General features: G+C 62.3%; 1 protein-coding gene across 3 annotated transcripts; it reads right to left on the bottom strand.

Moving 5' to 3' along the window:
- Positions 1-127: 127 nt before the first annotated feature.
- Positions 128-15,903, bottom strand: GIT1 (GIT ArfGAP 1). Of its 3 annotated transcripts, XM_057715764.1 has the most exons (21): positions 15,621-15,903; positions 14,697-14,744; positions 10,046-10,179; positions 9,489-9,601; positions 9,262-9,367; positions 8,505-8,722; positions 8,325-8,419; positions 7,946-7,988; positions 5,413-5,461; positions 4,886-4,958; positions 4,163-4,260; positions 3,626-3,737; positions 3,363-3,496; positions 3,106-3,258; positions 2,749-2,979; positions 2,598-2,651; positions 2,322-2,408; positions 2,143-2,216; positions 1,862-2,044; positions 1,666-1,729; positions 1,020-1,525 (listed from the first exon to the last, which is right to left on the bottom strand). In XM_057715764.1, the coding sequence occupies exons 4-21, from the start codon at positions 9,599-9,601 to the stop codon at positions 1,286-1,288; spliced, it is 2,127 nt and encodes a 708-aa protein (XP_057571747.1). In that variant the 5' UTR covers positions 10,046-10,179; positions 14,697-14,744; positions 15,621-15,903; the 3' UTR covers positions 1,020-1,285. The 3 variants fall into 3 exon arrangements, with proteins under 3 accessions (XP_057571746.1, XP_057571747.1, XP_057571745.1); XM_057715763.1 differs by lacking the exon at positions 14,697-14,744 and having other exon boundaries at positions 128-1,498; positions 15,621-15,902; XM_057715762.1 differs by lacking the exon at positions 14,697-14,744.
- Between the last annotated feature and the right edge of the window lie 293 nt (positions 15,904-16,196).

Below are 16,196 nucleotides of genomic sequence, written 5' to 3'. Positions count from 1 at the left end.
TCCCTCAAGTACAGGGGCTGGAAGAGTCGCGGACTTCACTTCATACTTTTGCAGGTCGGTCTTTCTCCGTTTCAGGTCTGCCACCTCCCCCACCCCTCCCACAGTTCCCTAAGCATCAGAAAGAACACATGGTCACTTATTTATTTTTGATACAAATGTACATGACACACGACAGCCCACCCACCACCACGCAGGTAGAGCCTGGCCCCTGGGACAGAGGTGGGACGGGGAGAGGAGCTGGGAGGTGCTGCCATCTGCCTCTCAGCCTTCCCAGGCTGCAGCCCAGACGCCAGGGACCCAGATACCGCAGGCGCTGGCCTCTCAGAGGTTATGGGGAGGGGGCTCTCAGCTGAGTCGGGGACCCCGGGGAGCCAGCCCCAGGCTCAGGTGCTCAGGTCTCTGCCCCAGCCAGCACAATCCCCCTCCACAAGGGAGGGGAGAGATGGAACAAAGTGGTTTTCCTTTTCAGTTCATAGAGAAAGTAAAGTGTAGGCGTGGGGGGAGCAACGAGGGGAGGCAGAGGGCAGTCCCTGGCCCCAGGATGGGGGAGAGGGGCCAATGCCCCACACTGGTCCCGCTGCTCTGGTCCCCTCACCCCTCACAAAACTCCACATAGGCCAGGCCTCCGGAACGGCACTGCCGCCCCGCTCACTCACACGCAGGCACGCAGGGACACTCAGTTACCACAAAGTTAAAATTAAGGGGTGGAAGAGAGGAGAAAGAGAAAAAAGATTTTTCCAGTGTTTGCTGCTGGGGACCCCAGGAACACAGGTTAGGCTGTGCCCTAGGCTGGGGCCGTTTGGCATGAAAGGAGAGCAGCAGGGGGCTGGTGGCTACAGGGTGGGGACATCCACGGGTATTCTACACAAGGGGGGATGCCCCGCTCCGCCCCCAGTAGGGCTGGACTGGCTCATGGGGGTGGGGTGCATGGAAGGGAACCGCCCCATGTGGAGTGTCCCCACCCGACCCTTTGCTGAGGGTGCCCCAGAGGGCGAGGGGCTGGGAGTGACGCCTCGCAGGCCCCTGCACACCAGAAGGGGCGGGGATGCTGTGCACAGGGAGAGGCGCGTGGAATGTAGGGGACAGAAGCCCCTGCCACCTCACCTCCCCATCCTTGGGGGCTTGAGGGGGACGGGCACCAGGGCACCTGGCTGCCAGGTGAGAGTGGCAGCACTAAGGGCACTTGTGCCAGTGGCTCTGTTGGGGTGGGGATTAGTGTCTGGAGTGGCCCAGCTCCCACGGCCAGTGAGGTCCCGGGGTGCGGGTGAGGGTGCAGGGAGAGCGGTCACTGCTTCTTCTCTCGGGTGGTGATGGTGACCAGCTGCTTGGCAGCCTTGGCGATGTCGTAGGCGCACTGGATCACCTGCTGAGTCAGCAGCTGGAAGTCCACAGGGGCACCAGGCTCCGGGGGCACAGTCTTCCGGCACTCGCTCTGCAGCCGGTAGGCGCTGGCGTTGAGCAGCCGTAGCGAGCTGCGCACTGGCTCCAGGGCTGGCCTCTGGAGGGAGGGCGGAGGGAGCTGGGCCTTGGATTTCAAACCACGAGCCATGATACGGCCCAGTCGGCCAGTGTATCCATGTCTCCACCCAGGCAGTCGTCAGATTCTCTACACCTGCCCCACCCTGAGGCACCCCCCAATCCTGCTGCCCTCTCTGGCCCCTGTACCTTTGGGAAGAGAGAAGCCATCTCAGTCACAGCCAAATGGATCTTTTCTGAGCAGGGCACAAAGCTGTGGGAGGAGGGGAGGGTACATTAGGACGAGGGCTCTTGGGGAAGGTTCCCAGGGATGGGGGAACCTGGTCCCTCTCTTTCCCTCTGCAACTTCCCAGGAGCCCATATGAGCCTCTGCCCACCGCCATACCTGTCATGCTTGAATTCCTGGGCAGCCCGCAATAATTCCTGAATGTTCTTGGTGACCTGCTCCGTCTTCAGGATGACATCCTCTGTGCTGGGAAGCCCAGGGTCGAGGTCTCCATCCAGGCTTTCCAACTCCGGGTGGAAGTCCTCTTCCTTGCCCAGCTCTAGAAACCTCTTCCCTTCCAGGCTGGGGTTAGAGAGGGAGGCATTCCAGCTGTGAGGCCGCTTGCCCACACCGTCACAGACGCTCAAGGGCCACTTACCCCCTTCCCCCGGGGGCCTCACCCCAGCAGCGGGTCCCCACTTTGCGTGTTCTCATAGTCGCTGTCTGCGCCGCTGCCATGGCGGGAGAGCTTGCTCTGGAGGGTACAGGGTAGGGGCAACAGGTGAGGGGCACGTTCACGGCCCACCCCCATCGCCTCCCAAGCACACATCTCATTCAGCCCATCCCTCGGGCCCATTACCGTGTGGCGGCTTCCTTCCTGGGAGCATGACAGCAGTGGGGAGGAGGGAGTGAAGGGCACAGCTGAGGCCGACACCCCCTTCCGGATCTGAAACCCAGGCAGGGCTGGAGTCAGTCTCCTCCTCCCCGCCACCCACCTTGCGGCTTCCCTGCAGTGAGGCTGGGACCATGTGTGTCTAGTCATCCCTGTGCCCAGCGTCCAGCACAGAGCCTGGCACCTGCTGGGGCTCAGAACCTATTTGTGGGAACGGGCCCACCTTCCCCAGGCCCTGCTTACCCGGTAGAGGCCAGCGGGGACGTGCACTGAATAGACGGCGTCATCCTCCAGCTCCTGGGGGTGGCACAGTGGGCGTCACGGAGGGCCCTGCAGCAGTCCCGGCCCTGTCTCCACCCACCCTCGACCCCCACGAGGCCCATAGGCAGCTCACGGTGCTGTGGAAAGGCTGGAGCCGGGTGGTGAGCTCATCCCCAGGGGGGCCTCCAAAGGGCTTCAGGGCAGAGCCCGGTTCATACATGGAGAAGGCCTGGCGGTCCCTGCGGTGGGTGCTCCCGCCAGGTGCCACAGGCGCGTGCTCCGCTCGTTCGCTGGGGAGTGGCGGGGTGGCCACTGGCCCCGGCGGCTGCCGGATCTGCAAGTTCTCAGCCTGCAGCTTGTGGATCTGAGAGCAAGAGGGGTGTCGGACACTTCAGAGGGTCCAGGCAGCATCACCACCTCCAGGAGGGGGTGCTCCTCCCCCCACTGGGGGCCTGGGAGGCCCCCACCCCACCCAGGCTGCAGCCCTCACCTCCCTCTGCAGCCTCCGGAGCTCGTCACTCAAGCTGCTGTTGACCTTCATGAGCTGCTGCACCTTCGCCTCGGAGGCAGCCAGGGCCTTCTTCAGCTCCAGGTACTCCTGCAGCGTCACGGCCCCATCCGACAGGTCTGAGGAGTCCATGCTCTGCAGAGGGAGATGTGAGCCGGTCAGCCCCTCGGTCCCCGAGAGGATGGAGCAGGGGCCTGGTGGAGGCGTGGGGCGGGGCCGGGGAGGGGCAGTGCCCAGACCCGAGCACGGTTGTTCCGAGTGGCGCCAGCGCTGCGCAGGGGCTCCTGGTCTGTGTCCTCGTCCGAGGCCACGCTGTCGTAGTCGTGCTGGTCGTCCAGGTCGCTCTGGCTCCGTGCAGACAGCTCGAGGGTGTCTGAGGGCACAGGCCTGTCACTCAGGGCTTGGCCACAAGGCCCGTCCATCATGCCACCCCCGGCAGGGAGCCAGAGAGAGACTATGCTGGGATGGTGGCCACCCCGCGCCCCAGCCACACCCTTCCCACCTGTGGGGCTGCCCAGGCTCTTGCCCTGCTGTCTGCGCTTGGCCTCGCTGAGAATGTCGATGATCAAGGTGGCAAACTCTCGGGCATTAAAGCGGGCCAACTTCTGTCGCCCCTGGGAGGCAGAAAGGGCCAGGCTGGCGTGAGGGGGCCCTCATGGCTGACACACGGGGATGGGGACAACGCAGCCAGACCACCCAAAGAGTGGACTTAACCACAGCTAACACGTGCCAGCCCAGCTCGCGGGGCCGGGCAGGGGGCGGGGATGACACAGATGACACAGCTCTCGGGAAGAGGCTGGAATACCCCCGAGGGGCTGCTCACCAAGTGCTCAAAGGAACAGCCTCCTCCCCATCCCCGAATCCCAGAGCCAGCAGGGCGGGGGAGAGGCCTCCGGGCCCAGGGAGAGGCCTCGGCCAGGAGTGGGGAAGAGCGGCCCAGACCGTAGCCTGCCAGGAAGGGCAGGGCCCACAGAGCTGGGGACCCCGGGCAGGGAGGAGGTCACCCCAGACCCCTGTCCAGCCCGCCCAGCCCGCTGACCTGATTCCGCGTGGCTGAGTATTCAGGGTTAACAGGCAGGAAGGGCACGGCACTGCGCTCCGTCACCAGGGTGCTGTGGTTTTGGGTCGCCAGCCACACTGTGGGGGAGGGGCAGGGAGCAGATCGTCCGCAGTGGCCAGGCCCACGGGGCGGAGGGAGGTGGGAAAGCGCGCACAGCCTTCCCAGCTCCTCCCCACGTCCACCCCACCAAGCGAGTGCTGGTGTTCAAAACAGGGGTGGTCTTCAGCCACGGGAAGTAAGGCGGGGTCAGGACAAGGCTGGGCGAGGCCGGCTGAGGACTGACCAACAGAGCAAGGCGACTCCCTCCTGCCAGCCCCTACCAACCTACCAACCGGGAGTTTGGGCTGGAATCTGGCTGTAGCCAGGAAGGAGGGAGGTAGGGGGCGGAGTGGGACCGGGGAGAGAGCCAAGGTGGGAGGCAGCCAGAGCGGAGAGGAGCCCCGGGCCCGGGGGCTGGGGGAGGGGCGGGCGGGCTGCCTCCCGCTCAGCAGCTCCGCCTGTCCTGCCTGCCCTGCAGGGGAAGCTGGCGGGCTGGGCTCACAGCTGGCAGCTGCCACACACAGGCCTGCGGAGCCGACCACCCCCCAGCACCTCGTCCTAGTCCTGGTAGAAAGACCCAAGAGCCACCCCAGGTGCCAGCCCCTCCCCAGCAGGCAGGCGCTCTGTCCCCTCCGCCATGGCTTCGATGGCCTCCTGGCTCACCAGCGTCATTTTCTCTTCGGTCCACCTCGTCATACACGTCCATGGCAAGTTCCTCAAAAAGCCGGTTGCTAAGCTGGAGGCAGAGGGGAACCCAGGCTTTGTCAGATCAACCGGGCCCAGGGCCAACCAAGCCAGCTCACCGGGAGCTTATGAGATGTGGGAAACGACTCGTGCGCCCCTTATGCCACCCAGCCCTCCCCCCAGTCTCAGCACTGGCAGCTGGGGTAGGGGTCTGTCTGCCAAGCTCCAAGGTGGGAGAGGAGGAGGGAGAGCAGAGCAGACTGGTTAGTGCCCTCCTAGGGAGAGATGCACCACGTGCCCCGGGGGCCTTAGGAGGGCAGAGCCAGAGTCACAGAGGAGGGGTGGGGAGGTGGAGGAGAGGCGACTGGGGAGACTAGAGTCAGGGGCAGGTCCAAGACTTGGAAAAGGGCACCAGGTCAGAGAAGGGGGACTAATCGCAGGGACAGGGTGGGGGTCAGAGACGGGGGGCAGCTTCGAGCCGTAGGGGCCTGGCTGAGCAGACTCACCGCCTGCAGCTTCTTCTTGGCAGCTTTGGCCAACTCGGACAGGTCCAGGCTGTGGACGAAGAAGGGAGACGGGAATGGGGAGGAGACGAGAGGCCAGACATGAGCGGTGGCCAGGTGCTTGCCAGTGACCTCCCAAACATGCAGGGATCCCAGGGAGACGACACCCCAGGTGCTGCATACCAAGCGCCTCCCTGCCCCACCCAACCTCCAGAGCCTGTTCCCGAGCAGGCACCATGTACCTCTGAGACATGCACTTTTGCCGAGATCTAAGTCCAGAGGAAGGCAGCAGAAGGAAGAATAGGACAGAGGCAGCAATTACCCAGGAGCAGGGCAGCACACACCTTCCCACATCAAGCTCAGACACATCTCTGCACACACACCAGACCCAGAGGGTACCAAACCCGACTTGTCTTCCCCCCAGCCCACTCCTTGGCCAGCTTGCTCCTCCTCTCAGTGACCCAACCGCCCTGCAACAGCGTCAGCTCCTGGGAGTCACTTGCAACCTCCCTCACCCTCAAGCCCTAGCCAAGGTTTCCCCAGGTTCTGCCATTTCATCCTCCTGCCTGGTCTTTTGCAACATTTTTTCATCCATCTTCCCAGTTCCAGTCTTGCCCCTGCAATCTTTTATCCACCCAGAAGCCAGGGTATTTTTGACACATCTGGCTGCACTACTCCTGGCCTTAAGAACTTTTCAATAATAACAGGTTATGTATGGCACACTTCAACAAAAAGCCCACTTTAAAAATATGCTGGGGAGGACTTCCTAGGTGGCGCAGTGGTTAAGAATCCACCTGCCAATGCATGGGACACGGATTCGAGCCCTGCTCTGGGAAGATTCCACATGCCGCAGAGCAACTAAGCCCATGTGCCACAACTATTGAAGCCCATGCTCCTAGAGCCTGTGCTCTGCAACAAGAGAAGCCACTACAATAAGGAGCCCGCACACCACAATGAAGAGTAGCCCCTGCTCACAGCAACTAGAGAAAGCCCATGTGCATCAACAAAGACCCAACGCAGCCAATAAATAAAATAAATTAAAAAAAGAGAAAAGAAAAAAAAGCTGGAGAATTCCCTGGCAGTCCAGTGGTTAGGACTCCACGGTTCCACTGCTAGGGCCCGGGTTCAATCCCTGGTCAGGGAACTAAGATCCCACACGCATGCAGCGCAGCCAAAAAAATAAATTAATTAAACAAAAATGCTAAATGCTTTGTGCGCACTATCTTATTTAATCCTCTCAAAAGCCCAGAAAGGTATAGTCACCCTTATTTCCAGGAGCAGTGACTAAGGCTCAGAGACGTTAAGGAGCCTGCCTAAAGTCACGCAGCTAGTAAGTGGCAGAGCTGACTCCACACATCCATGTTGGAACCTCTCTGCTCTTGGGATGGTCTCAGCTCTTGCTGGGGCTCAGGATCAGCCACTCTCTTGCCCCATCTCTCTTCCAGTCTTGCTCCTGGGATTCCCTGCCTCTCACGCGCTCCAGCCACACGGTCCGCCTGCAGTTTCTGGCACAGCATTTCTGACGTCTATGCGTTTGCCTCTCCTGCTGCACTCCCCACACCGGACTACAACTGACTAGGGGGCCTCCCGCTCTAGACCGTGACCTCCTTAAGGGTAGGGATCACACCTGAGTTACGTCTGGGTCCAGTGCCAACAAGAGCTGGCACGGGGAAGGGGCACGGTTAACACGTCATTGAGAACATGCCCATGTGTGTTTACCCCCTTCCCCCACCCCCCCCACACGCAAGCAGGCACCAACACCAGGCCGGATCAGACCAGAAGAGTAGAGAGGGCGAGTCTTGGGGTCTCAGAATAGAGATCTGGGGGGTTCAGGAATCCAAGCTGCCCAGGCTGACCATCCCCACTGGCCACACTCTGGCTTACTGGAGAGGGAGGGAGCCTCCTCTCTCCAGATCCAGGCCAGCAGGCAGCGCTTGGCCACCTCGCGCAGCCACCAGGTGGCACCAGCATCCATCTTGTGAGCTGGCTGAGCCTCCCCCACAGCCTGCGCTCCTGGGGCCTCTCAGGTAAGAGGCAGAAACACCTCAGCTGGCCTGGGGCACCCAGCCTCTGCCCAATTCTGAGCACACCGCGGAGGCCTGGCAGAATCGCAAAGTTAGCCAAACTCCTGGGGCCCACCACCTTCCCACTGCAGAGCAAACATGGGTCTGAAGATTTTACAGTTGGGGTCAGTGCCACTGGGAACAGATCCAGCGACTGAACCAGCGATCCGCTGTTCCTGGGGAGCTGTTTCTTGTGCTCAAAACCTCTGTGCCTGGCGGCCACGGGGGTTAGGCCGCGCTGGCCAGGCCACACTGGCCATGTGCTGAGTCAACATTTCTTACCTGCCTCGGGGCCCAGCATTAGGGAGTGAGGACCAGACTGCGCTACGCTTGTGCCTCCAGCCCCTGGAAGGGGGTGGGGCAGGGGTCCCAGGCCCCTAAAGCCTGAAGAGTTGAGGGGTGGGGTCTCTGGGGGTCAGACACCCACATGGCACCCAGTAGCCTCTGGGAAGGGGCATCAGGTGGGCACTCACCTGTCTGCCATCTGTGGGATGATGTAATGCCCATTCTTGTGATCTGAATAAAAATAAAAATGCCACGTCACGGGTGCTGTGTGGCCTTAGCAGCTGGGAGCCCACCTCACTGCCATGAGCAGGACTTGGCACCCAGAAGTGACAGGGGAAGGGAGGAGGGCAGGCCACCCCCAAGAACCCTGGGAACTGGCTGGAAGGTATGCCCACCCCCACTCCCTACCCCAACATGCTGCAGCCCAGAGCCTGCAGCAATTTCACAGGAGCCAGTTGCCTAGCAACGCTGTTCCCCAGCCGGCTCTGTCACCATGGCACCTGCTGCTGGGGTGTGTCTGGGTCCCACCTGCCTGGCCCAGCCTGGCCCGCCCCACACTCTGCTCACCCGGCTTGCGTCCACAGAGGTAGAAGGCCAACCGGTCAGTGAGCTCATACTGGCACTCGACTAGCCTTTCCGCCAGCTCATGGTGCCCCGCCTGCCTGTGGGGAGGGGGCACGGCTCAGCGCTGCAGCCACAGCCCACTCCCCAGACCCACCCAAGCCTCACCCTTCAGTGGACCCTCACCTGGCATAGTCAATGGGTGTGCGGCCATTAACATCAGGGGAGCCCGGGTCAGCGCCATACACTACGAGAAGCTCGGCCTGCAGAGTCTGCCCTGCCTTGGCAGCTACGTGCAGAGGTGTGGTGCCCTTCTCTGGGTGGAAGAAGTTGGCCTGGGCACCCAGGGACAGCAGGCGCAGACATGTCTCCAGGTTGCCCGTCCGCACGCTCGAGTGCAGTTGCTGTGAGGAGCAGTGTGCAACAAACGGGTGTGTGTGGGTGCGTGGGGCCCCTCCCACCTCCGGTGGCATCTAGTCCAGGCCCCCCGGGGCTCCTACCAGCTCCAAGGGGCCCAGCTGAAGTTAGGTTGTCAGCGGGGACAGAGGGCTTCCCACTGGGAGTTCACACCCACTAATCACAGCTGCAGTCGGTCACCACCTACCACGTGCAGTGTGTTCTGCTTACAACACGTGTTATCTATGTGGTAGATGCTATTTCTTTCCCATTTTACAGATGAGGAGACTGAGGCTCTGGGAGGCTCAGAGACTGCCCAGAGTTTTCTGGCTTTCAGGCGGCAGCTGGAGGATTTTAGCCTTGTGCGTCCACCTGGGAGCTGAGGGGCCTTGATCACACATGGCCTGACCACGCAATCTCGTCCCTCCACCGTGTCCACCATTTTCGCCTGACCTGGCTGCCCTGGGGGCCTAGGGCTCCATGGTGACGGCACCGTGCGTGAGAAGGAGCGGAGAGGCCCAGCCCTCCACTGTGGGGCCCCGCAAACCTTGCTGAGGTCTTTGGCGGTGACTCCGTCATCATCCCGGCAGGGCAGCTTGTGCACAAAAGCCAGCATCTGGTACTTGGCTCTGATGAACTCTGACTTGATGGGGCTGCGTGGAGCACACAGGAGGAAATGGGGAGCAGCGCGGGAGAGGCCCGTCACCTGGCCACCTCCCAGGCTTGTGTCCCCGAGCACACAGCCGCAGCCACCACCCCTCGAGCCCGACTCACTGGACTTTGTCTTGGGGGTTGGCTTTGCGCCGGCCGCTCTGCACCTGCGCAGGGTCCAGCAGGGAATGCTCCCAGATGGAGTTGGCCCCGTTGCTGGCGAGCGTGTGCACCATCTGTAGGGAAGAGGTGCCAAAGTGAGAACACCCACTGTGCGCTGGGGGACACCTCCGAGTTGGACACAGTACCAACAGGCCTACTGTGTGCCTGGCACCGCTGCACCCCCACCCGGTCAGGCCATCCAAGGATGCGGGTCCTGTTTAGCACTTCGGGATTTAGCCCACCAAGGCTCTGAGAGGTTAAGCTCAACACAGCATGGCCAAGCCAGTAGGTGGCAGAGCTGGGGTGAGAGTCCAGGTCTGTGTGACTCAGGTCCTAGAAGCCTCCTCTCTGTGTGGGCCAGTGCCCGGGTGGAAAGGGTCAGGATTAGGCTCTGCCCTGGGTGGGTACGGCCCCGGAAGCTGTGGGATCCAGACAGCTGTGTACGTGGGTGCGGGGGAAACGTGCCTGTGCTCAGCGCACGCTGTGGGGAAGGAAGAACTGCCCGGTGCAGCCCATACCTGCAGCAGGGTGGGGGGCCAGGCGCTGTGGCGAAGGTGCTTGACGATGGAGATGTGACGTCCCAGGCTCCGGTGCACGCTGCAGCACTCGTCACACACCAGCACACCCCTGCTGATGGAGGCCCAGCCGGGGTCTGCCGGGGTGGGGGGGCAAGGGTCAGCCACAGGCAGACCCTGGTGAGACCTCCTGAGCATGGCCCTGGGCCCGCACTCCATGCACATTTGCTCACTCAGCTCCCACAGGTCTCTGGGAGCTGGACCGGCGATGAGGGCGCCGAGCTCTGGAGGTGGGAGAGACTCCTACCAGAGCCAAGCCCTTTCCTACACATCTTTGCCCCTCTGGGGAGGTGTGGTCCCCAGGGCCTACTCAGCGGGCACAGCTTCCGGTCCTGCAGCCACTGCTACCAGTCCTACAGCCTCTCCCCAGGGAACAAGACTGCTGCCCTAGCCCTGCCCCAGGGAGGCAGGAGTCCCCAAGGACTGCATGCCACACACCTCTAAGCACTCCTGTGTCCGGGTCAGTGCCACATTTCTCCTGCACCCAGGCTTCTTTTGGAACCACTGGCCCACCTGCCTGACCCATCATACCCCTCCAGGGGCTGCCACCTCTGCCCTCATCCTGGCAGGTAGGAGGCCTTTCCACGACCGAGCCTCCTGTCACTATCACTGATGGGGTGAGCTGGAGCCCCCCTTAAGGGGATGGAGAGAGCAAAGGAACTACCACTGACGGGGCGGGCACCCACTGTGTACCAGCTGGGTGCCTCTAACAACTGTCAGGCAAGGTGGGAAACGCTGCCCGTTCTTTACCAACAAGGAAACAGTGTCTCAGAGAGGTCAGAGTGCTTACTCGAGGTCGCACAGCTAACGAGTGGGATTGCTGGGATGGGAATCCAGGCCTTTAGACGCCAGAGACCATGCCATGCCCACAGCTGCGGGTGCCACTTTCCCCTCCTTGGGGAGAAGTGAACTTTGGAAGCACAAAGGGGGACCAGTGCAGGGTGGGAACTCCTGGGGTCCTTCTCAAGGACAGCGGAGATGCCACCCATCCCAGGCCCCTTGGGAGAGGGGGAAGGGACGGCTGCATACCGCTCAGGCTGCAGAAAGGTCATGGGGGGAGAAAGCAGCCATTGTGTGCCGCTGGAGAGTGGGGGCAGGGAGCCTCTCTCCCAGGACACTGTGCTCTGCCCAGGTCCCCGCCCCATCTCAGGAAGCCCTGTCGTGGAGTGGGGGGGGGCCCCGGCTGGCTCTCTGCCTTGCCCCTAGTGCTCCTGTTGCCTGGAGCAACCCCCACTAGGGGAGGGGATGCGCTTGTGATAATGAGAGCCTCTCCAACCAGAAGGCAATTCTCAGACCCTTCCCAGCAAGGACTTCCATCAGTGTTCTCCAGAAAACTGTGAGCAAACCGAGTCAGGACACAGCCTGAGCTCTGCCATGGTAAGTGTCCCCTCCATGGCATGGAAACAGGAAGTGAAGGGGGGGGGGGGGGCTCAGCTCTTTGGGTCTGGGCTTCTTTAGGGATTCCCCCCCAAAACAGGGCAGTGGGATGCAGGAGCTACCTCCACCACCCACCTTCCTCGGAGGCTGATTCTAGGGGCCCACGAGGAAGGGACCCACCATCCATGCCAAGAGGGGGAGCCCTGGAGCAAACTTTACTGTTGGCTTTACCCAAAAGGTGAGGCACCCCCGCCAGGCATGGAGAGCTCCCTCTCTCCACTCCCAAACACCACTGGGTCAGGGGTCTGCCTGCCAGCCACCTCCCGCAGCCCAGGCAGGAAGCTGGAAATGACGCAGCCTAAATTCCTCTTGTTGAAATGGTGGGGTTTCCTGTCAGTGAGGAGCCGCCCAGGCCAGGATCATAAATGGGCCACTCTAAGGCCTCACTCTAAGGCCTCCACCCCAAGCCCGTGGCCCTACCGGAGAAGCCAGGCCTGGGAAGGCTGGCCAGATATCCAGGGCCAGAGCAGACATGGTAAGCCCCTGAACGTGGCAGTGACCAGCATCTGGGGAAGGTGGTCCAAGGCTCTGCTCCGCACTCTCCCGGCCTGGGGGAGGGGTCCTCCCTCTCTTCTAGGGACCTGGAATAGGAAGGGTGGGCAGGGGACACTGTCCTGGTCTGGAGCACACTGGTGCCAGCTCAGTTCTGGATGACTCATGGGTCACCTTACTACCTGCTCTCTATGCCCAAGGGGCCTGGGCCAACCCAAGCAGGAGCCCCCAAGCCCCCTCTAGGCCAGTTCCTAAGCTGAAAGGCCAGGAAAGGTTTCTGAAAGTCAAATGGCTATTGTAACTTAAGGCTTAGGGACCCTTGCCCGCCCAAAGGCTTGCAGGACCAAACTCAGAGCAGGAGAAACAGGGAACGTGAGGGTTAGGGGATGTGATCTCAGTATCCTGCCAACTTTCCCCCGGGCTTCTGCCTCGGTCGCGGGAGTGGCGGCCTATTACGTGTGGGCAAGTGGACAGAAGGGGTCCTGGGATAAGGTTAACCAGCACCAATCCCACGGAGGCCTCGGTTACAGTGAATTCATGTCCCCATCCAAAGCCATCGGTGGCCTCTAGGGCCAGCAGCCAGCCTCCCCTGATCCAGGGGCCAGATCCTCAATAGACAAGAGAGCGAAGCCCACCACCTTGAAAGCAGGCAAGAGTAATCCATGGGGACAGAGGTCAGAATGGTGGTTCCCTTGGGGGGGGGGGGGCATTGACACAAGAAAGCCCTATAAAGTGATGGGAATGCTCTACCTCTTGATCGGAATTGTGGTTACACAGGTACATACATAGGTAAAAACTCATCAGGCTCAACAACATGGTACAGGCACTTTGCTATACGTGAGTTATACCTCAGTAAAAGAAGAAGCCCATCATTCACCCCACCCCACAATCTATATTATGAAGAGACAGGTGAGCCTGCTGGTTCCCAAATGTCTCTAGCTGGTGGCCAGCCTTGCTCACTCAAAGTGCCTACAGGATGGGCATCCTGAGGTCTTCACACCTGTGCCTGGGGCTGCCAAAGCGGGAAGGCTGCATGGAGGCCCACGGCGTGAGGGGCAGGCCTTGAGAGATGAGCCAGGACTGTGTGGAGGGTGAGTGAAGGGGCAGGAAGGGGAAACACATTATCCAGCGTTCCCAAGGCAGGCAGGGACACAGATGGCGCCTGATGAGGTGGCACCAGCTGCCAGACCAGCCATGCTATGCCCAGCTGCCTCACAACATACTCACACTTGGCCCATGTGCCCAGGCCTATGAGCAGACGGAGGACGGGGCCCTTTGGGGTCAGGCTGCATCTTACCTTTCACCTCCATGACCCCACAAATTAACCAACCACGAAAAGGCCATAATCTCACTCCTAGGACTGGGACTGCAGGGCTCCTATCACAATGAGTGATACACCAAGGAGGTGGCTCTGGGCCTAGGCTCCAAATTGCTGGTTTCCCTCAAGCCTCTTACCTGGGCTGCTACACATCCCAGACTGAAAATGCCACTCTATGCATCATAGCATGGGGGTATGGGGTAGCCTCAAAGAGTCATCTGGGGTCCTTAGAAGCATCCGGACACTTGGGGAATGCCTGCGACGCGCCAGACACCATGCTGGGTGCTGGGGCGGGGGGACAAGCAAGACTTCAACAGCACCCTGCACACCTCACCACCCTCACCTCAGCACCTGCCTCCTCCTGCCCCGTATTCTGGATCAGGGGAAAAGGAGGCTCCAGGGGGGCATGAACAGCTCTGTAGGATGAGGCCTGGGCATAGGAGCTGGGCACCCCGACACGTTGCATACACACCACTCCTCCCCGTGCCCACTGGCCATCCAGAGACTTCCAGCCAAACAGTCAAATGCAAAGGAGAAAGGACAACTGCCTTGCTAATGCTGCCCTGCTCCCCCTGGCCCAGAATCAGGACCACAGACTTGAAGATGGGACGCTCCTCAAAAACCATTTCTACTCCAACTTCTTTGCCTCAGAGTTGAGGAAACTGAGACCCAGGGTGAGGAAAGTCTTGTAATGAGTCACAGAGTAAGCTGGAAACAAAGGCAACACCAAAATCCAGGCTTCCCTGATAAAATGTCTGCTAAGCAACCCCCTCCCAGTCCTACATGCCCTACCCCCACAGCTAGGTCTGCCCAGCAGAGGTGCAGCACAGCCTCAGACAGACATACAGAAGGCAAGCTCTCCTCTTAGTCCTTCCATCCCCAGACCTGCCTGCAGCTGGGGGAAGGAGATAGTTTCTAACTAATCAGGAGTAAGGACACCCCCGCCCCCCCCCCCCAGATAGTTTCTTCAGAGCCCTTTAGATCAGAACATGCCCTGAGAGGAGGCCTCAGGGTCATAACCACCCAGACCACCGTGCCTCTGCAAGGCACCCACAGGTCCCTGCTGGGGTCCTGGGCCTGTCCAAAGGGTGGCTGAATGTGATGCGCCCACCAAACAGCACCCCACACGCTCGCACTTCATTGTGCCCAGAGTGCCCCTGGAGTTCAGACACCCCCCTCTCTGCAGCAAGCCCGCCCAGAGGTCTCCCAGGGAGACAGCTCTTTTTCTAAAGAGAAGAGAGTCAAGGGCCAGGGCTTTCCTTTCCCCAGGCCAGCTGCTGAGCCCCATCACTGGCCGTGTCCTCCCACATCAGGAGGGAGCCGCCTCTCTGGGTCACTGGTCCTCACTTCCTCAGCAGGTCAGGGGGCGGGGGTCACATCAGCCGGGACCTGACTCTGCCGGGAAGGAGAAGGGAAACATCACGGTGAATACAGTCGGGAGGCAGGCCAGGAAGCCAGGTGGCTCCCAGGAAAATAGGCACCCCCAGGCACTGCTCCCTACCCACTTCTGGCCAGACTGGGCTAAGGGATGGGGGAGGGTCTGTGCCCAGGCTGGGGTAACGCCAAGCCCACCTTCTAAGCAGGCCTTACTGGGGCACAGGGAAAGCTCAGTCTCGTTGTTCCCAGTCACCAGGCCTGGGGACGCCTCAGGGAAGGTGCCGAGGCTCGTGGTGGCCCTGAATACCAGGCCCTGCGAGAAGCCTTGGGAACCAGGGACAGGGACTCCTAGGAGTAGCCACCCCCTCATCTGCTCCCGAGGAAACAGTATCCAGACCCCCCCGGCCCATCTGCCCAGCTCTCTGCCCCTTGCCCTCCGCCACCCCAGCGGGCGCGCAGACCATGCGAGCAGCAGGTGCAAGACGCGGGGGTGGCACTGAGATGACACAAAACCACACTCGCCCCCACCTCCTAAACCCGGCCGGCCTCCGCCACAGCCCTCCTGCCACCCCAGGCTGGCGCTTCCGTTTGGATACTGAGATGGAATGGGGGGGGGGGCAGCCAGCTGCCCGCCTCCCTCAGACTGAGGGGTGGGAGGCCGCGCCGGGAATGTCCTTCCTCGCTGGTCCACGGACGCGAGGAAACAGCGGCCCCCCGGGCGGCCCTCCCGCCAAGGACGCGGCTCCGCAGTGGCCCGGGCGGGGGCCGAGACCGGAGGCCGCAGCCCCCAGCCCCGCCCCGCCCTCCGGCCCCGCACGGCGCTCCGGCCAGGCCCCGGCGCCCGCCCGGCGGCTTCTCGGTGCGCGGTCCCGCCCCCGGCCCGGCCCCGCTTACCCGGGGCGCTGCAGTCCGCACACACCTCCGCTCGCGGCCCCTTCCGGGACATCCTCAGCGGCGACGCGGCCGCAGCCCTCTGGGCCAGCGTGGGGGGCGCGGGCGGCGGGCCCGGGCGGCGGCGGCCCCTGCTGCCCGGCCCAGCTCCGGCAAGGCCCCGGCTAGGCTCCGCGCGCCCGGCCAACCGTCCGCCCCCGGGGCTGGCCCGGAACCCGCCGTGCCCGCCCGCCCGCTCGCCCTCGGGCGCCCTCCGCCCCGCGCCGCCCCGCGCCGCCCCGCCGCCGCTCGCCGCTCGCTCTCTCCGCCCCCTGCGCGGCTCCGGGCCGCTCCTGCAGGAAGCGGCGCAGGCCCGGCCCACCGGGGGAGGGGCAGCCCGCACGCCCGCCCCGCCGCCAGGCCCTGCCGGCCGCGCCTCCCGGAGAAAGGAAGCCGGGAGCGCGGGCGGGAGGGGGCGGGGGTGCTTAAAGGGGCCGCGGCCGCCGCCAGGCCAGAGTCGGCAGCGCCGCCTGTGGCCCTGGCCTCGATTCCCGCGCGGCCCTGTCCCCAGACGGTGTGAGTTTGCCTCACAGCCCCATT

Source organism: Hippopotamus amphibius, chromosome 17 (genome assembly GCF_030028045.1).
Source record: "Hippopotamus amphibius kiboko isolate mHipAmp2 chromosome 17, mHipAmp2.hap2, whole genome shotgun sequence".
NCBI classification, from domain to species: Eukaryota; Metazoa; Chordata; class Mammalia; order Artiodactyla; family Hippopotamidae; genus Hippopotamus; species Hippopotamus amphibius.
Note: the sequence above shows the minus strand (reverse complement) of the source record. Positions and strands in the feature narration are given on the sequence as shown.